Source organism: Dermacentor andersoni, chromosome 3, assembly GCF_023375885.2.
Source record: "Dermacentor andersoni chromosome 3, qqDerAnde1_hic_scaffold, whole genome shotgun sequence".
NCBI classification, from domain to species: domain Eukaryota; kingdom Metazoa; phylum Arthropoda; class Arachnida; order Ixodida; family Ixodidae; genus Dermacentor; species Dermacentor andersoni.
The window spans coordinates 86,651,752-86,674,578 of NC_092816.1; the positions used below are offsets into that span (position 1 = coordinate 86,651,752).

Below are 22,827 nucleotides of genomic sequence, written 5' to 3' on the forward strand. Positions count from 1 at the left end.
TCTTCCACGATATCCGCCGTGAATTGACGTCCCCGGTCACTGATGATAACACCAGGCGGTCCATGTCGCAGAACAATAGCGTGAAGTAAGAGCGATACTTTGGTGGCGGTGGATGATGGTATAGCCGCCGTCTCGAAATAGCGCGTGAAATAGTCGGCGCAGAGAATTATCCAGTGGTTCCCCTTAGATGACACTGGAAAAGGGCCTAACAGATTAATTCCAACTTGCCGAAAGGGTGAGCTGAGCTGGGACGCGGCACAGGTTGAAGGAGACCAGATGGGGCAGTGGTTGGGTGGTTCTGACGTTGGCACTGTATGCAGCTGGCGACATACAACTCAACCGAATGTCGCATCCGGGGCCAGTAAAAGCGTTCTTGAATGCGATAAAGGGTGCGCACAGTGCCTAAGTGACCGGAGGTAGGGTCATCGTGCATAGCCTGAAGGATTGCTGGCCGGAGACGCTCCGGCACCACTTGAAGGAAGCGTGCACCCGTGCTTGAGTAGTTCCTTTTGTACAGTTGGCCGTCACGTAGACAGTAGCTGCTTGTTGCACTTGAATGGGCAGAACTGAAGAGTGGCTCCAATTTGGTGTCCGTCCGTTGTTCTGCTTTGAACGCATCGATATCTGGAAAAGTGGACGTCACAGAAGCGACGAGACCATCAAAATCGTCTGCGTCGCACTCCGTCGTGGTAAGCGGCATACGGGAAAGGCAGTCTGCGTCAGCGTGTTTTCGGCCACTCTTGTAGGCAACAGTGAAGTTATATTCCTGCAACCTCAAAGCCCAGCGCGCAAGGCGACCACAAGGGTCGCGAAGGTTCACGAGTCAGCAGAGGGAATGGTGGTCTGTGACGACTAGGAATTGGCGTCCGTACAAGTACGAGCGAAATCGCTGAACTGCAAAGATTACAGCGAGGCATTCTTGCTCTGTCCCCGTGTAATTTCGTTCAAGTTTGCTTAAAGAGCGGCTTGCATAAGCAATCACGTGCTGATGGTCGTCATAACGTTGGACCAAGACGGCACCCAGACCGACGCCACTAGCATCTGTGTGGATTTCTGTCGGCGCAGTAGGATTGAAGTAGCGAAGGATAGGTCGGGAGGTCAGCAGGAACTTCAACTGACGAAATGCAGACTCGCACTCGGTTGTCCACTCGAATCGCGCGTCCTTATGTAGCAGATTTGTCAGATGATAAGCGACGTCAGCAAAACTAGGAATAAATCGGGGAAAGTAAGAGCAAAGACCCAGAAAACTACGAAGTTGCTTCACTGACTGCGGTGCACTGAATGCCTCAACAGCTGCCGTCTTGAGGGGATCAGGCCGGATATCATCTTTGTCAACAAGATGACCCAGTACAAGAGTTTGACGGTCACCAAAGTTACATTTCTTGGAGTTCAGAACCAGGCCAGCGTTTTTGATGCAGTCGAGGACAATATCCAGGTGTGTATTGTGCTCATTGAATGTGCGCCCGAATATAACAACGTCGTCAAGATAGCACATACAGATGTTCCGTTTTAACCCACGCAGAATGGTGTCCATGAACCTTTCAAAGGTTGCTGGAGCGTTGCACAACCCAAATGGCATCACATTGAATTGGAATAAACCATCCGGGGTTATGAAGGCTGTTTTCTCCTTGTCTTCCGGGTGTATCGGGATTTACCAATACCCTGAGTGCAGGTCCACTGAAGGAAAATAAGAGGCCGAATGAAGGCAAGCAATGGCATCATCAATCCGGGGCAGCGGGTAGACATCCTTCTTCGTCACGGCGTTTAATCTTCGATAATCGACGAAAAATCTCCAGTTACCGTCTTTCTTTCTGACGAGTATGACCGGAGCTGCCCAAGGACTCGAGGACTCTTGTATTATCCCATTTTTCATCATGTCGCTCACTTGTTGCCTGATTATCTTGCGCTCGTTAGGCGACACCGATAAGGCTTTTGCCTGATCGGGCGCGCAGATCCCGTATCGATAGTATGGCGCGTTCGTGGCTCGGGAATAGAGAACGCTTTGTCCGGCTGCGCAAAGTCAAACACTGACAGATGCTTAGAAAGCGTATCCACCAAAGTATGGCGCTCCGTTGTGCTGAGCGACTTGTTTATCATAGACAGAAGCTTTTTGTCTGAGACGTGGCGAAAGCCAGCAAGTTCACACGGCGGGTCTGTTAGTACGGCTACGGACGAAGACGTGTATTCTGTGAAGTAGGCGAGTTTCAAGCCGTCTGGAAGCAGGACGGGTTCTGCCGAGCAGGTGGCCGTCCACAAGCCAGCACGTCCGTTGCCGATGGATACCACACAATGAGGGACAAAAACGTTCTTCTTCACACAATTTAGATGCATTGGCTCTACGGAGGCATCGAAACTGTCTGGAACTTCACCGCGGCATACAACGGGCACGCACACAGAGGTGGACGCATGCACAACAGTATCTGCAGACACACAAAGTTCACCTTGACTGCAAGTCTCCTCTAAGAGCCCGGACGAAACATGGCTATCCACGCAAACTTCCCCCGTGCGACAAGCAACGGTCGCACCACACTGCCGCAAAAAGTCGATGCCCAAAATCACTTCGTGCGTCGATCGGGGAATAACTACAAACTCCGTCGCGAAAACTCCACCAGCCAGGGATACTTCAGCAGTGCACACACAAACAGGGCCAACGACTCGCCGCTCACTCCAAAATACGTTGCAGCCTGGTCCCACGGAAATACAACTTGGCGCCCCAACCGACCTTTGAAACCGAGACCCATTACGGATACAGTTGCTCCGGTATCCACTAAAACCATTGTAGAAACACCATCAACAAGTACATGCACTTTGTTCTTAATCATAGCAACTGCAGGGGGCATTTCTGTGGATAGCACGTGTCGAGAGACCTCACCCCCATCGGCCGCGCTAGCTAGTTTTCCGGTTGTGAAGGCGAGGCGGAGCGGCGCACTGGCGATGGAGATTGACATAAACGCGGTGCACGAGAAGTTGGCGGTGGCGTCAAACTCCTGTCAGATGCCGGCGAGCGGCTCCGGAAGCTTCTATGCCAGTAATCGTTGCCAGGAGGGACGCCAGCTGACCAAGAGGTGGTGTATGGCTGTTGAGTTGTCCTCGTAGGAGGTGTGGTCCTTGTTGAAGACCCCGATCGACGATTCCACGTTGTTGGGTGACGATTCTCGCTGTGGCCCGCGACACCGTATTGGAAACACACCGGCAGATGCCGCAAATTTCGGTGTTCTTCCATGTAGTCACGCATGTTGCTGTCGACTGCATAGCCAGCAGGTGGGTCCCATTCATCATGGCTGGGCATCGGCCGCCGGGACGCGTGCGTGCGGCGAGGGCGTTGGTCTTAGTCATGATCTTGATAGCTTATGGTCCCTCTCGTTTGTGGGGTAGATCTATACTCGACGGTCGCTGAGTGAACCGCGGGTTGCCATGCGGTCGAAACGGCCGATGGAGCAACTCTTCGCGAACAATCTGCCGTATTGTTGATGGAAGGTGAACACACGAACTCGGGTCTACACTTTCCACCGTTGTGACATTAGCCAGGCGACCAAGCTTCGGTATTATCCATTGCATCTTGAGCGTCTCAAAGGTCCTGCAGTGGCGAATGACGTCAGACACGGAATCCAAGCTTTCCTTGCCGGTCAAAAAATTGTAGACGTCTTCGGCTATTCCTTTCAACAAATGTCCAACTTTGTCATCTTCAGACATTTGAGAGTTGACTATTTTACACAGTTTCAGAACTTCTTCGATATAAGTCGTACAGATCTCGCCGGGAATCTGAGCTCTTTGCGAAAGTGTCTGCTCAGCGTGTTTCTTTTTTGCGCTAGAGTCTCCAAAACACGCTCTAAGGTGCTCCACGAAAAGCTCCCATGAAGTGAGCGTGTCTTCGTGATTCTCATACCAGACGAGCGCTGTGTCGGTAAGGGAAAACACAACATTGGACAACTGTGCGGTCGAGTTCCAACCATTAGATCGGTTCACCCTTCGGTAGTTCGTGAGCCACTCGTCGACATCTTCTCCGGCTTTTCCTCCGAAAGTGAGTGGCACCCGGTGGTGTTGCCACGGAACGCCAGGTGCTGGCCTTGAAGCCGCGTCAGGACCTTCGGGAATCTGGCAGGCGTATTCAGGCATGTCAGGTGAGGGTGGCGGAAGTCCGGCAAGTCGACGGCTTCGGCGAAGTTGTAGCAGCGTAGGCTCCGTGGTTACGAGTACCCGCACCGTCCACAAATTTGGTACAAGCGCGGGGAAAAGGCTTTATATAGGCGTGCGAGAGCAGGAGCGGCAGGCTAAGAACAACAGGAATGGCCGCTCCACAGTCTTCGTTCTCCTCTTCCCTTCTCCTCTTGATCCGCGCGTCCCTTTTACGCGCTTGGACGTAACAATATATATATATAAATATATATATATATCTTTATTTATTCTGCGCACGTACTCTAATTTGCGATGGTGAAATCTATATTTTATTTTAAGAAATATCAAAGTATCAGCAGGCTCCTCGGGCTCAAAACTAATGTGCTTATACTCATGCCAGCTTCCTTCTCTTTCTTCTGGCTTTTTCTTTTTTTCATACGATACGAACATCTCGAGTACTTCTTCAACAAGCGTAGGAAAAAACGGAGGGTCCACATGTTCCACCACATTCTCGCGTCACATGGGAATGTCTCCCAAAATAATAACTAGGCGACCCCTTTATCACTGGCCAATGCTGGACGTATCTCATCAGAGTTAGTGAAAGAAGCAGTAATGAATGCGAATAAAAAAAATCACAAGCAAGTAAACAAGTAAAAAATAAATTTTTACGTAAATTAATAACAAACATAGTTTGGTACTGCTTTTTTTCCTGCTGTGTAACCTCGCTCATCGGACTAATCTGAGCGGTAAAATTTGTCGCATTTTATAAAGAAATCGTAAATAGGAGGAAACGTCGAAAACAGCGTGTTTTGGCGCGCTGACTGCACGCAGTCCTAAATGTAGACGAACTCAGCATCTTAGGCACTGGAAGCTACTCGACGCATGTGGGTAAATACAAAGTTGGGGGTGAATACAAAGTTGGAGGTAAATACAAAGTTGGGGGTTAATAAAAAGTTGGGGTAAATACAAAATTGAGGGTAAATACAAAGTTGGGGATAAATACAAAGTAGGGGGTAAATACAAAGTTGGTGGTAAATACAAAGTTGGCGGTAAATACAAGGCGAGACGAGGATGGAGAGCCCCATCACGGAGAGAGTTGATCAAAAGCGACCAGCGCAAAACTGATAAGTTCTCGGAATAGAAATGTGGAAGAAGAAACAATCCGTCATGTAACCCAAAAGAACTTCCCAAACAAAAAAAGATAATGAATATAGTTTGAAGAAAAAAGAAATCCAAAGTTCTACAAAAGACAGTTTCCTCAATGTAGTGACCCGCACACTTATACGATACCCTCCTAAGGTCGTTTCGTATAGGTTTGGACTACAGGTCGGACATTCTTCCGAATACTTCCACCTACAAAAATAGAACGGTGCCCCGTATAAAACAGCAAATAATGTAGAGTGGCGTTTCACATATAAGAATCTTTGGCTGTTTAATTATGCATAACAAGTATGTGGAACTATGACCTAGTAAAATAACAACACCGATTCCGAATAGGAATTCGCGTAACTGCGACCATTGTCACAGACACTGTCTCTTTCGCATCTGCCGGGAACCATTCCTATGCGTGTGGCACATCGTGCCCATAATTAACCATGATTCCAAGGAGAGGGGTGTGTAGCAATGTTTCCGAGATAGAAGTAAAAAAGTACGTTGAATGCCGTTCAGGATAACAATGGCCGTGTTTCTATGGATACGGTAGAAGCGTATCGTATTAGTTTATTGTATCACATGCACTCGAACGCCATCGCTTACACAAATCACGTGGCCCTTGCACCAATAAACTCTACAAATCAATCAATCAATCAATCAATCAATACAAATGCAAATTTTCTTCTAACTAAGCTAACGTCACCTGGTGTCGCACTTTAGGTTAGCGCTCTCTCTTCATATAAGCCTGCCTGTTGCTGCCTAGTTCAGAAATGCGTCGAAATTGCCTGCAGGGTGTTGGCTACACTCCGTCAGGTTCTCCTTCATTTGTCCGCGTGAGCAAATTTACGCGACGGTTATTTTACGGAAACGTACCGCATTGCATCAGAACACTACAATTTCCCAGCGTGGTGTCCACAAGTGTTGCTATCCTATGCGGAAAGTTTTCATTTCACCGGTGGGGATTGGGCGCCTTTCCCAGCCATATATATATACATATATATATATATATATATATATATATTGTCACGTGGCAGCGACGGTGAAGAAGGCAGACAAACTGTGATTGCGTAAACTAGCGTGCTGTCGGACTAACCTGTGCCCCCCAAAAGCAGACTACAAGCAAGGCATAATGATAGTGGCGAACACAGTCGGCGACCATCGAAAATCTGATCTGGCGGTGAAGCGCGTTGACTTTTATAGAAGAGTCATCGAAGGTTCCAGAGTAATCGTTGTTGCCGGCGTGCATTAGAGAAGGTGCCACGCAATTCGCATCGCGCATACACTCAGATTACGCAAGCTTCGGCGACAACAGAGCCATCGATAACATTCGAGAAACTTCCGATACATGCGGGTGCTTGCCGCGCTTAGTGATAACATTTGGTAGACGGCGGAAAGCGCTCGCCCGTAAAAGATAAGCAAGTCACGTGTCATTCTTCCCCTCCTCTCAAAAAAGCATAGTCCCGATGCTACAAACAGGAAAGCGCAACAGAATAGGACACTTATTAAGCAAAAGCAACAAAACAACAAAGAAACAAAGTACAAAGTAACACAGTCCAAAAAAAGAAAGAATGTCGAAAGTTCATTTTATCAAAGTCTCAAAGTTCGTTAGCGCTGGCAGAACGGCTTAAGCCGCACAACAGGGACTATTTCAGGTTGTGAGCGGCGCCGCTGTGACAGCGAAAGGCCGTCTGGCACGACTTCCTAGTCAAGTGCGCCAATGAGTTGGATGATCTTGTAGGGTCCGAAATAGCGGTGTACAAGCTTCTCGCTGAGTCCTCGTCGGCGTATCTGAGCCCAAACCCAAACACGTTCGCCGGGCTGGTACTCGGTGTAGCGTTGTCGAAGATTGTAGGAAATTTCTTTCTCTGATTGTAGTGTCGGATGTCGGTCCAGTGCTGATTCTTGATCTGCAGGCGGACGACCTGTTGGGCTCTTTCGGCGCGCTAGAAATACATTCTAAAAAAAAAAAGCTGCACCCTTTCGGGTGTATATCTGCCACACAAAGATAATCGTGATCTGCCTTGCTTGCACCCACCGTGGTTGCTCAGTGGCTATAGTGTTAGGCTGCTGAGCACGAGGTCGCGGGATTGAATCCCGGCCACGGCGGCCGCATTTCGATGGGGGCGAAATGAGAAAACACCCGTATACTTAGATTTAGGTACACGTTAAGGAACCCCAGGTGGTCGAAATTTCCCGAGTCCTCCAATACGATGTGCCTCATAATCAGAAAGTGGTTTTGGCACGTAAAACCCCATAATTTAATTTTTTTGCCTTGCTTGCGTTTCCTTTCTTGAAAACGCCGCGCCCGCTACTTTCCTGTCGGGAATGCTATGTCATGCTAATAACGCGCACGCCGTTCGTTACTGGAAAGTACCGGGCTCGCAGCGTTAAAGAAAGGAAATGCGGACAACACAGATGACGATTATCGTTGCGTGGCAAAAGAGTTTAATTTCGCTTAAGAGTGTATAATCGTCATCTGTCTTGCCCGCGTTTCCTTTCTTTAACGCGGCGAGCCCGGTAGTTACCAGTCACGAGCGGCTTGTGCGTAGTCTGCATGACATATCATTCCCGACAGGAAAGTAGCAAGCGCGTCATTTTCAAGAAAGGAAACGCAAGCAAGGCAGATGATGATTATCGTTTTGGGGCAGATATACGCCCCAAAGGGTGTATATTCGTTTAAGAGTGTAGGGAGAACGTCGGTGTTTCTTTCCAAATACTCGACGAGGCCTATGAGCTCGTGTCTGTTCGTCGCTGTTCAGCGAAGTCATCCGCGCTCATTGTTCCAAAAAGGCGTCGTCATACTTGCCGTCTTTTGGCGGAGGATCAATGGGGGTGCGTGCTAGGCACTCGGCAAGAGAGTGTTTTCGTGTGGACTTATAGATTACAGTGATGTCATATTCTTGCAGTCGGAGGCACCACGGCGCCAGGCGTCCTGAAGGGTGCTTTACATTCCCTAGCCAACACAACGTGTGATGGTCGCTGATGTCTTTGAATGGCCTGCCATATAGGTAAGGGCAGAGTTTTGCTGTCGCCCAAATGATTGCGTGGCATTCCTTTTCGGTCCTAGACGAGCTGCCTTCCGCTCTTGACAGCGACCGGCTAGCGTAAGCTTTCACCCATTCAAGTCCATCTTTTCTCTGCAAAAAGATGGCACCAAGGCCTACGGTACTGATATCAATGTGTATTTCCGTATCGGCGTCGGCGTCGAAGTGCGCAAGTACTGGTGGCGACTGCATGCGTCGTTTGAGTTCTTGAGATGCTTCGGCCTGCGGCGCTTCCCACTTAAACTCGACATCAGATTTAGGTGTCTCAGCGGCTCAACGATGCGTGAAAAGTCCTTTGCAAAGCGCCTCTAGTAGGCACACATGCCAAGGAATCTACGCACCGCCTTATTGTCGATGGGCTGCTGGAACTTTGCGATGGCAGTTGTCTTCTGCGGGTCGGGGTGAACTCCATACTAATGACGGGACCCAGGAACAGAAGCTCATCGCAAGCGAAGGGGTACTTTTCTGGCTTCAGAGTGAGTCCTTATGACTTGATGACCTCTAGTACTGTTGCAAGCCGCCAAAGGTGATCGTCGAAATTCCCGGCGATAACGATGACGTCATCCAGGTAGACAAGACAGGTCTGCCACTTCAACGCTGATAACCCCGTGTCCACGCAGTGCTGGAACGTTGCAGGCGCCGAGCACAACCGAATGGCATGACCATGAACTCGTATACAGGCCGTCTATTGTGATGAAGGTGTTTTTTTTTTCTCGATCCCTCTCGTCAACTCCTATTTGCCAGTAACCAGTCTTGAGATGCATTGACGAGAGGTATTTTGCGTTGCAGAGCCGATTAAGTGCCTCGTCTATACATGGGAGGGGGATTAAATCCTTCTTCGTGATCTGGTTCAGTCGACGGTAATCGAGGCAGAAACATAGGGTTCCGTCTTTTTTCTTCATGAAGACTACAGCAGACACCCGCGGGTTTTTCGACGGCTGGATGATGTCGTCGCGCAGAATTTCGTCGACTTGTTACCTTATAGCTTCACGCTCTCTTGTTGCAACTTGGTAAGGGCTCCGGCGGTGTAGTCGAGCTCACTCTTCGGTCATTACGCGATGGTTTGCAATTGGTGTTTGTCGAATCCGGAATGACGTCGAAAAGCGGCGGTTGCATCGTCGGAGCACACTTCTGAGCTGTTCCTGCGTACTCAGGGGGAAACTTGGATTTATGGCGAAGTCTGGTTCGGAAACTCTGGTTGTCGAGGTAGATGCGGCAGTATCTGCGAGGACAAACGTATTACTGGTTTGTACAATTTCGTCGAGATATGCGATCGTCATGCCCTTATTGACGTGCTTGAACTCCTGGTTGATGTTGGTCAGCCTCTTTCGCTTTTTCTCCATGAAGTCGAACGATCCCTCTTGCAACGCAGATTTCACAATCGAGGAGTAGGCGTTGATAGCCCTCGAATAACGCCTTCTACCTCCGCGGGTATTTCGGTGCCGGCTGAAATATTAACGCTGGAGCGAGGCTGGATTCTCATTTGATCTTCGAGCCCACTCAAGGCGGGGTGACTACGAGAGCACTCCGGCGTTATTGCTTGATGTTCCGACAGCGTTATCGACTTCGACTTCAGGTCGATGATTGCGCCGTGTTTGTTCAGGAAGTCCATACCGAGAATGACGTCTCGTGAACAATGTTGGAGGGCAAAGAAGGTGGCAGGGTGAGTCCAGTAATGAACGGTAATTCTTGCTGCGCACATTCCAGTCGGCGTTATTAGGTGTCCTCCATCTGTCCAATTTCGAGCTCATCCCCATGTAGTCAACTTTTTTTTTTTTTCAACTGAACGGCGATGGGTCCACTCATGACGGAGTAGTCAGCTCCTGTGCCCAATAAAGCGGTGACTGCATAGCCATCGAGAAGCAAGTCGAGGTAGGCGGTTCTTTGTCGTGCGTTGCAGTTTGGTCTTGGCGTCGAATCACGGATGCCTCGTGTTTACCTGTGGCTGGAACTTCGCGTCGTCAGGTCTTCTTTTGTCGGCGTATTCTTTGTTTCTGGGCTTCGTATGGAGGGCGTCGTTTGGATGATATTTTGTCGAGCTATATGTTGAAGTGTTGTCGTCGTCAGAGAAGGATCTTCGGCATTTCGACGTACAGCAACCGCACTTCCATCGGTTGCTGATTTGGTTTTCCGGATATGCACTTACGAACCGGCTCTGGGCTGTGGCAGTTAATGGTCGTCGCTGCGGCGACAGGTAGTGGCCTAGTGACGGCGAACGGGACGGTCGTCAAGGGCTCCACTGAGTGGTCCACTCGGGCTCCACTCATAGTCCCATTTCATGGTATGGGCACCGGCGGTGGATGTGGCCCGCTTCTCCGCTATCATAGCAGAGCGGGCGGTGGTCAGGAGCCCGCCAGACGTCTGTCTTCCTTGTGTAGTTGCGCTGGACGACGGGTGGGCGAGCTGGAGGCGGCGGCGGTGGTGGACGCCGGAACTGCGTTGTTACTGCGCTCTGGGGCGGGCACGGAGGGTTATTGTGACGGTAGGAGACGGCGGTGTAAGTCATTGCTTGAGGCTGGGCCTGTGGCGATTCAGGCTGCCCTTTGCGAAGTCCTATTGACCACTGGACTTCTTGCACGACGTCAGCTATCGAGGCAACCTAAGGCTGCGATCCTGGGAACCTCTGAAGCTCCTCTCGCCCGACTGCCTTGATAATCTCGCGTAGGTCGCCGGTGGCCAGTACGCGAACTTAGGCGTGGTTTGTTGGGAGCGTTCGTCGGTTGAACTGCCTGTTCCTAATTTTGTGTGTTTTCTCGACGGTTGTGTCCTCAAAAGCAAATCTAGCAACTGTCTTGGGCGGGTTTCGTAACAGTCTGGCGAAGAGCTCTTGCTTGGCACCCTTCATCAAGAAGCGAACTGTTCTCTCTTTTGCATGTCGGAGTCTGCAAAAACCCATTGCGGAGCAGGTCTTATGATGTCAGGGTCGACTATCGGTTCTCAAACCACGTTTGGGTGGCGTCTTCTAGGGCAAAATATACATGCCGCATCTTGTCGGAGTTCCAGGCGTTGAACGTGGTGATTCTTTTGTAATTCTCCAGCCAGGGTTCTGGGTCTTTAGTCGATGATACATGGAAGGTTTGTGGGTCCCGAAGTTGTTGCAGATGAGTGGGGAATGTGGGGGCAGCCATTGTAGTTGTCTTGGTTGCGATGTTCTTGGTCGTCTCAGGTAGAAGTACTAGTTTTGGGGCAGCTGTTGCAGTCAGCGGCTTGCTCGGAGATCCGGGACGACGTTGTTGTCTGTGAGGTCCGGGCTCGGATCGCCGCTTGTCGGGGGCATCCGGTATATGAACGAACTAGCATCTCCGTCACATGTCACGTGGTAGTGACGGTGAAGAAAGCAGCAAAACTGGGAATAGCGGCACTACTGTTTTATTGGGCGAACCTGTGCCATCAAACACAGGCTACACTCAAAGCACAACGATAGCGGCGAACACAGTCGGCAATTGTCGAAAATCTGATCCGCCGGTCAAGCGTGTCGGCTTTTATACAATAGTCATCGAGGGTTCCAGAGTAATAGGTGGTGCCAGTGTCTCTACCAGAAACTTATAGACAATTCGCGGCACACACGTAATCAGGTTACACAAGCTTCGCTAACAACAGAACCATAGATAACATTCGAGAAACTTCCTATACATGCGGGCGCGTCCTGCGCTGTAAAAGCACTCACCCGTATAAGATAAACATGTCCGCGTGTCAATATATATATATATATATATATATATATATATATAGACAAGAGGACAAGGTCGTTGATGGTAAAGACGACGAAGTGGCAACAGCCTCTCGGGATTCTCGGCTGCTGTTATATATGCCTTGTAAATACCTCTTGTAAATAGTTTCATACCCGTAATATTTGGTGTAGGTGCGGGGTGCGTGTCTTCGCCACGGAGCTTCGCAGCGGACGTATCACCCAACCTAAGACTATGCTTCCAGTGGAAACCACCGCATCTGCAGCTGCAATGCGGACTACGCATACCCAGTACGTTGCTCTACCTCAGGCGCAAGACCCCGGCAAGTTCACAGGCCTCGATGGTGTTGACGTTGAAGAATGGTTGAAGATGTATGAGCGCGTCAGCAAGGTGAGCAGGTGGGATCCGACCATAATGCTGGCCAATGTCATGTTCTACCTCGACGGAACACCGCAAACATGGTTTTACACAGACGAGGAAGAGCTAACCAGCTGGGACTTGTTCAAAGAAAAGCTGTCCGACGTTTTTGGCAATCCAACCAGTCGAAATATAGCCTCCAAGCAACAACTCGCCACCCGTGCCCAAACTGCTACCGAGACGTATGTCTCCTACATTTAGGATGTCCTAGCCCTCTGTCATAAAATCGACACGTCCATGCCAGAGGCGGACAAGGTTGGGCACATTATCTAAGGCGTCGCGCACGACACATTCAACCTTCTGGTAGTTAGAAACTTGTCGATAGTCGACGCCATAATGAAGGAATGTCAACGCTTCGAGCAGGCGAAGAGTCGCCGTATATACAATCAGTTTACACGGCTTCCAAATACTGCAGCGACCTCTTCCTGTACCGACCCCACCGACCAATCTAGCTCTCCACCACCAAGCGAAAACTTGACCCGAATTGTACGCCGTGAACTCGAAGCAGCGTTTCCTGCCTCGCCTCAACAGACGTCGTGGAACAACACTGCTGAAACGATATCGCTCATCCAGTCCGTGGTCCGCCAAGAAATCGATAATCTGGGCCTTCCCAGCGCCTGCTCCTTGAGTCGACCTGACAACCGCCCTGCTCCTATGCCTCGGTCCTATCGCAGGCCACCTCCCAGTGTCCGTTATTCCTACACTACCAGGAATCCATCGGACTGGCGTATACCTGACGACAGGCCGATCTGTTTCTGCTGCGGCCGAATCGGTCACGTTTCCTATCACTGCCGGAGCCATTGGCCGTCTCGTCCTAGAAACGCTTTCCGGAATTCAAGTTCACCCCGAAGTTCCTCACCCCGTCGCTTCTACGACGCTTCCGACGCCACTACCTCGACTCGCCGCTATGCTCGCTCGCCCTCGCCTCAACGTCGCCAGCCACGTCCGCTCCAGCTTCAACGCTCGCCGTGGCCGGCCAACCCAGGACCGTCCCAGCAGGAAAATTAGGCAATGCGGCACTTCGAGGTGGTGCTGCGATGTCGGATTCGCCGCAAAATCCTGCTTTGACGCTGTTTACTTGAAATAACCTGCTTGACGTCCAAGTTGATGGCACACCTGTCACAGCCCTCATAGATACTGGAGCACACATATCGATTATGACCAGCCACCTACGCTGCCATTTAAAGAAAATTGTTGCGCCTGCTGTTACTCTGTCCGTACGAATCGCCGACGGTAGTACGGTGACCATGGTCGGAATGTGTGCTGCCCGTGTGAGCATTTCCGGCCGCCATACTGTCGTACTTTTCACTGTGCTTGACCAATGCCCCAATGACCTCATCCTAGGCCTAGACTTCCTCTCCGCCCATTCAGCACTCATGGATTGTGCTCATCGAGTACTGTGCATCTTGACCTGCCTCTACTAGACGTTCCCCCAACACCACGCGAAATTCGCCTAAGACCGACTGATTTTGTTCACGTTCCACCACAGGTCTCGACATACATCGAAATGTCACCTTCTGTGCCAGTTCCCGATGGTGATTACATCTCCACTCCCATAACTGCCATCGTTCTCACCCACAGCGTTATTATCCCGCATAGAATACTGAAGGGGACAAAAAATAGCACGTTCCTCCCTGTGGTGAATTTCGGGCTCGCTAAGCAAATTCTGCCTAAAGATATTACCCTGTCTACAATCACTGCTTTAAAGTTAGTTGCGTTGACACTTTTGCCGTCGACGCTTCCTGTGAGCCTTTCCGGTCTGATAAATGTACTGACAACGACATTAGGCAAATGATCGCCCCGAATCTCACTCCTGCGGAGACTGAACAGCTGTGCGGCCTGTTACTTTCGTACAAGGACATATTCGACCTGAACAACCGTCCCTTAGGCCAGACGTCAATTGTCAGACAACGTATACATACAGGCGATAATCCACGATAATATATACAAGCTTTGCATGCAATTGGCAATGTTTCTATCCCTAATAATGGTTGAGGTTATCAGAATAGCTTTTCTTTCATGAGTCGTTAGCATTGCTTACTATGAAGGGAAGCAATACTGCAACACATAATTTACGTGTTTTTCACACGCCGTTGACAAAAGAAGCGGCCGAAAGGGTCACTGAAGTCTGCAGGTTTTTTTTCTTCAGGGTCATAAAAGCACGCAAGGCAATTTGAAGCGAGGTGAACAAACATAACATATTCATTCTCTAAGCATAGGCTATCCATAACATTAGAAACAATTTTTAGTTGGCTGCTCTCTTCTCTTTATTAAAGTCGCTCTTTCACCCCAAAGGCGAAGCATTCATTGCGATAGGAAATTAGTAGACCGCTATGCGAATTAAGGATAGTAGGTTTATAGGCCTTATATGCTTGTAAATATTCGCTTACTAACAAAAAACAAGCGTGATGTCACGAGCGCACAACCAAACATGAACATATCTCACTCGATCGCCGGGGAAACTTGCTTTCAAAATGCTGGGGTTACGAAGCATGGCCGCAGAAGCGATCGTACTGCCTCTCGCTTCAACGCAAACTAGGCGGCGAGGACATAGCGCACACGAAGGTATCGGCCCTATGTGTGCCTAGGCGCCTATACACTGTCTTCATCGCTGATCGCTTTCAAGATAGGGTCCGCGCGAACGCACCATATGCAGCAGCCGCCAGAGTGCAACGGCCCTCCTCCCCCACCGCGATGCCGCTAAAATCGCTCCCCGTCGAAGATCGCTTTCAAGGTAGAGTCCGCGATGTCGCGCGCGGTCGCACCATACGAAATTGCTACCGGAGTAGAATGAGCCCCACTCCCCCTCCGCCCGTGCCTTGCGCGCAACCGAAGACGACGCGCTTCCTGCCCGCTTTCCTCCTTTGCGCGCGCTCGATTGAGCCACCACCGTCGGCTCACCCTCACACGCTTTCACACACACACACAGCATACGGCGCGCGGTGACGATGTTATTGCCCTTAGGCTTTATACAGCACATCGTCACGGCCACGGCAGAAATGCGCCTGGAGCGTCCATATATGCGATATCGCAATAAAAAAAATTGGCAGTGGCTTAGCTCGGCTACGCCAGGATGTACGTAGCGAAAGCTAAGACTACGGTTATGGTTAGCCTATGGCTATGGTTAGCCTTGGTTATTCTTGATTGTAAGTCTAGGTTAGTCTGGTTGTCCAGCCATGTGACGCCGTTTATAAAGCCAGTTGTTCAGCACGCTGTTCGTCTGTTTCCTGGGCGATTCGCTTCTTCATCTCGTTCCGATGTCGATTCCAGGCCTCCTCCTGCTTATCAGAAATGTCGACGTCAATACAGCCTCCTCAACTGTGGTTGCGGCACACGCGAGCTCTCCTTTTCAATCCTCGGACATGTTATCAGGCATGCCATGCAGCTGGCGAAGCGAGCGGAGACGAGCGCAACGACGAGGAACGCGCTGTGACGTCATACGAAACGGTGGTGGCGGACAAGCGCGGCGCTGCGCAGCGGCGGATCACCTGTGGCTCGGTGCTACTAGTGGCGCATGCGCAGTAGTGACTAGGGAGCAAGAGAGAGAGAGAGAGAGAGAAATATCCGCGGCGAGGCGCGCGTTGTGGCGCCATGCACCTCCTCGGAGCACCGCCACGGCGAAATCGCAAGTTCGCAACCAGTAAAGCTTTCGCTTTAAAATGTTGACATGCGAAAATATCCATGAGCTAACCGCCGCTGGCACTTCTGATGCACTTGTGCTCCTATTGTCATGATCTCCAGAAATGAAACGAAAATAAGGATTAAAAATTTGGAGGACGCTTAAATTTCGCTTTTAAGAGGAAGCTTTAGCTCGTGCCCAACTCCGACGCGGCCTATTCAAATACATGTAAAACGCAAAAGCGTCTTTATGAGATAACCCCTGGACCGATTATGATGAAATGTTTTGCATTTGAAAGAGAAAGTTAAATTCTAGTGACTGTTGGAAGCGGAATTTCGATTTTGGGCATGAATTTTCTTAAAACTATTTTCAAATATTTGACCGTTTGAAGCAAATGGAAGCACGAAGTTTACAAATTCATAGCTCTGCATGAAGAACTGATATCGCGGTTCTGTAAACGGCATCCATTAGATCATTCAAAGCGGACAAATTCAATATGTCATTTTACATCTTACGTGAATTCGTTACGTTGATTGCAACGGTTTTGCAAAAGTTGTATTTCCCTATGAATAAATTTCTTTATATTCATGTGTAACATATAAATTTTGCCCGCTTTAGATGTACCATTAGATGCAATTCACAGAATTGTATTATCATTTTTAGTGGTTGAGTTACAAAGTTGTAAACTTGATAGTTTCGTTTTTTTGAAGATTTTCGATTTTTGCCAATTTTTAATAAAGAATAGACGACCTAACTCAAAAAATTGAGATCAAGAGTCACTAGATTTAAAGTTTGTCTTTTAAGTGCAACAAACCTCGTCAAATTTGGTGCTGTGGTTGCCGAGAAAAACGAATTCTCCTTATACATGTATTTGGATAGGAGCACTCGAGCTAAAGCTTCCTCTTAAGAGTGGAACGCGATAGCATTCGAATATCTCTGACTGCTTCTCACGCTACCGGCAACAGCAGCTTATGTGACCGTAATCGGGAAACGCTGGCGGCGAACGCTATGCGCGAAGGTGAGCCTTCTGGCGAAACACGGCCTCTTGGGCGGGCCACGATACCGCGGAGGCGAGCGCTATTTGGAGGTGCTGCAAGGAAGCGGGCGCGCGTAAATCTCGAAGGCCATGGCCGCCCTATGAATGATAGAAACGGTGGAAATATGGTTTGTGTTTTCAGTTCCGCGCAATGTAATTATATTATCACGTATATTCAAATTACAATCCAAGGCTTTCATGTCTGTAGGTTTTGTGCCTACATTATAATGCAGTAAGCTTTTAGCCACAATAAAATCTTATGTGAAAAAGTAGAGGCAATTCAAAAGAAACCTATAATGATCGTTCGTGACAGAACTCTGGTAATGACACCTTAGGGGCGGGGGTATGATTCGGCATCACTTTGGTCGAAGTTTTCCGGAGTGGGGGGCTCCGCCCTACACCCTGGAAAACTATGGAGAGGATCGGGCCTCGGAGCACCCCCTGTAATCGCGAGTATTGCATTCGTCTCGTTACAACGAATATAACGATGTGTTGGGCCTTTGCTTGACTCGTAGCGTTTCATTCATTTCACCCCTTCCTTCTCTCTCTCTCTCTCGCAGTTCTGCAATGACCATCTGGCAGTCTACGCCACACCCAGAACCATCAGGTACGGTCACCAGACGGTGAAGTCCTCGAGCCGCAGCACACCGTCTCTGGTTTCGACATTTGAATCAGATGAGACCGTGAGCGGCAAGGTAAAGAATTTCAGAGCTTTTGATTATCTGGCATTCTTTTTTGGGGATGTCATACGCAAAATTCCGGTAGGAATTCAGGAGGCTTTCAGTACTGCACTGTGTTTAGCGCCCAGAGTGCACTATACACTCAAAAGTAAGCATGCTTCATGTTACGATTGTACAAAAGTGCATACACAATGACAACGAAAAAAAAAAAAAGAACGGATGGGCGCTGTTTTTGTCGCCTTCTTTGCTTTTGTCGCACGTGTTTGTCATTTTTGATATTCTGAAAGCGTTAAGTATGGTAGGATGCTGGCATTGAAGCTTGCCACGGTGGATAGCAGCGCTACAACACAGCCTCGCTAACACTGGAACATATCTGTTGATGGGGGGGTCGGAGGGAGGTAAGACTCCGTGCACAACGATTTAACTCTTCTAATCACGAATAAGTACGTAACAGCGTCCGCAATGTGTAAATGTCAAAGTATACGTGTGCTGCGTATAACTGCACATGCTTCTGGTCGAGATCAGCAATGTGAACTTTCGTAAGTTTGAGATCGTTAAACTTCTTTGTCGTTTGGAATGGCGTCTCATTTTCGTCTCATCCTTAGCGGCCGGTGTTCGTACACAGGGGAGGTAGGCTGCCTCGACAGTACCGCTTCTCGCGCTCCTATCGAGGCACCCTCACTAAACAAAAGGAAACACATAGCGCCCTCCTGCCCCTGCATGGTGGCTATGCGGGCCAACTAGATCGCCAGATAGAGAGCATTTGAAATGACGCACTTTTCGACAACCCACCGCGGTGAGCGCCAGTGTGGCACCCGCACCATACCTGTCACTTGCAGCATGCATACGTGGCAACTGGCGCAATCTATGAAATGAGGCTACGTGTACGGATAGCGGCAAGTGGGTAGAATGGAAAGTTAACAAAGGGTCTTTTACACGGAGGAGTGTAAAATGCACGCGAGGCTCGTTTACGTTGCATAATGACCGCCGTAGTTTATTTGCGTCTGAACTGTAACCACATATATTGATGTCGGATATTCCAGTACTGCAAGCTCAGAAGCAAATTCCAGGACCTTGAGTTCGGTTTGTCCCTTTTCGACTTGGAATGCGAGGACTGGGCGAACAGCTGCAACGCTATGAATACACCGATACCCGGCACGCAAAGGTTCAAGAACATGACCGCGCACTTCGTCACGTTGAGCACCAAGTCTGTACGCTCACTGCCTTGCTAGCGGACCTGCGTGCTTCGCTGATTGATGATCGCCGGCTGGATGAGCGTGGACGTGTTCAGTGTGTGGTGAATAAGCGGCTCTTCTTCGTGGCTGGGCAAACCGATAGACTAATCATATAGTACGAGCATTACCACGTACTGTACGTGCTTGTAACGTTCGCGTGTCATACACGGTGCGCTCTTCGTTGTCAGTGCGTTAACCTTGACGAATGTTTGCGCTGAACAATGTGTGAATTAGCGAGGCGTAGAAAGTGTGTTTTATTAATTATATTCAACTGGTGCATCGTCGTAGTGTTCCGATCTTTATGTGTAGTGAAACTTTGCACGACGTCGAATTGTTTGACTCGCTGAGTGCGTCACTGACCAGCTTTACGATTTATTTTACGTGTGGTGAAGATTCGTGAGTTAGTGTGTCGAACACATCCCCACCCCACGGCTTTCAGATCGCCGATGCTGTTACGAGAATTGTATTGTCGTGGTCGAGAGACGTTGTACTGTTCTGACGGCACGTTTGTTTGCTTAAGCGCACTGCACAGTCATTCGCAAAGGTCACCGCCAACCGAGCTTCGCCGGATACTTGGTCTGGTGTTTTGTGTGGTGCTCGCGACATTATTATTTTTTAAAGAAAAAAAAATATTCAGCGGGCTTTACGCAAGGCATATGAAAAAAAAAATCACAAGGTGTCAAATAAACGGACGCAGCCCTGTTTGATGCAGGTATTGCAGCAATGAATTGGCGCACTTGTCCGTCATCCAACGGGCTAAGTCTTCCAAGGCATTCAGCGGTGAAGGCAATTGTCATTGACTGCTTCTCCAGTCTGCAAAGTGACAGCATATAAAGAAAGCACACTGTACGCATTGTGGGAATCAAATTAAAACGAAGGATTTGGTTCCCAATGATTGTGACGAACCATTTTAGCACTTAGATGAGTGTGTCATTCACTTGAGCCTGTCTCTTGGGACTCGCTGGCGACCTATTATAAACAGTGTGCCTGCTGAATGAATAATTTGTTGGCTGTATGCTTAAGCGCACCAATTTCACTGCATGTAAGTGTATATCGTCCCGTGCTACGTTTTGAAATTTCGTGTGCTTTACATTGTAACCCCCAAAATTAAACCAACGTATAGTTATTTTCAGGGCAGTACATTTGTATATTACTCAGAAAGCTATACAATTCTTGCGTTAGAAGTTTTAATCTGTGTCTTTTACGCAATTGTTTTTGACCTTTTCTTTCAATATCTGCTAACCTTCCAGAGTAATTTCCTGTTTCTTTGCAAAGTCACTCTCATCGCCAGGCCAGGAGGCTTCCTCCAGGTCAGCTTCTGTTCCTAACTCTGATTTGCCGGTGGAGCTTTTCTTACGCAGTGGGACGAGCAGCGTACCTGTGGCTTTGGTTCCGAGTGATGGCGGTGTGATTCGCATGAAGAATTCCAAAGCAATTCAAACCGAACTCCGGATGGCCTCGGGCAATTTTCAACAAATCACCGAGGTTTGACAGTTCGGCCGAGGGGGGATTCTTTGCTGCTTGTCAGACCAGGCTTGTGTTCGAGATTTATTGAAGTGCGATGTTTTCGCGACACATCCGGTGAGCAGTTTCATTCCTCATCACCTTGCGTGCACCAAAGGCCTAGTCCGCGCTCTCGACATAAGTCTATGTCCGGCAGAAATTTTGGAAATGTTTTCAGAGGCAAGCGTGATTTCTGTGTATCGTTGCAGCCATGTCGTTGATAATAAGCGCATGCCCACTGAAACAGTCATTGCTACTTTCGCTGGAATGAACCACCCATCGGAAATCAAGGCATGGCCACTGATATACCGAGTTGAGCCGCTATCACTTCGCGTCCTTCAGTGTCTAAAGTGCTGGCGGTTCGGGCACCTCCACAAAAGCCTTCAGATCCAACACACGATGCCGAATTTGTGGAGAAGGCCATCGCTTAAGTGACTGTTCTTCCCAAAATGAGTCCTGCTGCCTTTGCAGTGGTCCACACCCCGCAGATGAACCTAATTGCCCTGCAAGGTCAAAAGAAGTTCAAATCCTTGAAATAATTGATAGACGTCGATGCTCTCGTCGTGAGGCCATTGGAGAAATTCAGAGTAGGACTCAGGCGTATGCGGGTATAACAGCCCGTCAAACGATGTGTACGGAAAACTCAATCTTTGAGGCTGTGGCAGCTTCCGTAGAAAAGGAGCTGGAGAAAGCAATGGAGCGCATCATGAAAAATCTCGCCGACTCCCTTGTTCAGGTGCTGTCCTCACAACTAGCTCCGTGGCTTCAACTAACTAATAAGCCAATATTGAGGATCCGGTGTCGGATCTACCGTGGAGTCCACCAATTGAAATATCGACCGCGCAGACATCCACAAATAACGAGTCATTGTGTTGGGGCCCAGCTTTTCCTCCGGCTGTCGTGACGTCACGTCACGTGGTTGCGCTAAAGGTCAATGGCGGCTGCCCGGCCGCGCCCAAGGGCTGAACTGAGTGATTGCAATATGCAACGCATAAAACTCTAGTGTAGGGGTATGAGCCACAACGTGGCTCATACCCCCAATGGTGGCTGCGCGGCCGCGCCCAAGGGCTGAACTGAGTGATTGCAATATGCAACGCATAAAACGAAGGAAACGCGAGACCGTTGGTTCACAGAGAACCATACGCTACTTCTCGGTATACTACACCGGCGAGACAAAGGACTTTCCGGAGAGGTTGGTATAACATCGAAGTGAAGGTGATGCGCCCAGGCGAACGCGTTGTAATCCGTCGTGTCCCCACAGTGATCACGGCAAACGACCATTGTTTCTTTTTCTGCGAGGGGCACTGAGGGGCACGCTGCGAGGGGCACTGAGCGTGTCGCCAACTCGCACTCTGAGCGTTCGGTCACTGAGAAAGGCCGCGATGTAGTCAAAGAGGCGGCCGGTGACACGTAGCTCACGGAGGGCTTGAATGATGGTGGTGTGAGGGAGACCATCAAATGCGCGTTGCACATCGAGCAGCACGAGATATCCGGCTTCTTGGCGACTTGCTGCGTGCTCTAGCGTAGCCACGACGTCCGCGAGCGAGTCAGCTGCTGAGCGCAGTCGCCGGAAACCACTCTGTTCAGGGGCGAAAGCGTCGAGGGCGGAGGCAATCCACTCAAGGCGGCGCAAAGCCATGGCCTCCAGAGTTTTGCCGGCTACCGAAGTAAGCGACACTGGGCGATAGGAGCTGACGCTCGTGGCAGCTTTGCCGCGCTTGAGAATAGGGACGACGATCGCCTCTTTCCAGTCAGCAGGAATAATGCCACTGCGCCAGACGCCATTGAAGGCCTCGAGTAGGGAAGGGAGCTGCGCTGCATCGACGTTCCTGAGGACCTGATGAGTTAGTCCGTCGGCAGCAGGCGCTGAGCGTCGTTTACGCGTGTTCAAAACAATGCGCAACTCACTGAGGGTAAACTCGGCCGAGCAAAGCACCTCTACGTGCTCCAAGATTGCCCTCGTAGGAAAGTAGCGCAGGGGAGCGAGGAGTTCAGCCTTGTTGTGCGGCGGTAGTTCGCAGGGTGCACTGACGGGGCGCACAGACGGTGGCGGTGGAGCGAAGGCATCGGCGAAGAGTTCGGCCAGTTGCTCTGTGCTCAAGCCCGTAGCCACCGCGATGGAGAGTGCAGGATGGCGAGGGACCTTGGGACGGAGGAGGGAAGCGAGAATGCGCCAAGGGCGCGACTTGTCGCGAGTGTCCTCCAATGACACGCAGAGACTTTGCCAGCTCTGATTGCGGCGCTGCCTGGCGTGACGGCGACACGCAGCGTCCAGGCGGTTGTATAAAGTCCAATGCTCCACCTTGTCGCTCTTGATGGCACGGCGTTCGGCGCGA

At 49.8% G+C, this 22,827-nt stretch overlaps 1 protein-coding gene across 1 annotated transcript in view; it reads left to right on the plus strand.

Moving 5' to 3' along the window:
* The window catches only part of LOC126524967 (uncharacterized), a 29,992-nt gene extending 9,009 nt beyond the window's left edge, over window positions 1-20,983 (plus strand). Inside the window, exons 3-5 of the mRNA XM_055067420.2 lie at window positions 17,634-17,768; window positions 20,239-20,298; window positions 20,963-20,983. Coding sequence (XP_054923395.2) covers window positions 17,634-17,768; window positions 20,239-20,298; window positions 20,963-20,983 — 216 coding nt within the window. The remainder of the gene's footprint in view (window positions 1-17,633; window positions 17,769-20,238; window positions 20,299-20,962) is intronic.
* Window positions 20,984-22,827: the final 1,844 nt, after the last annotated feature.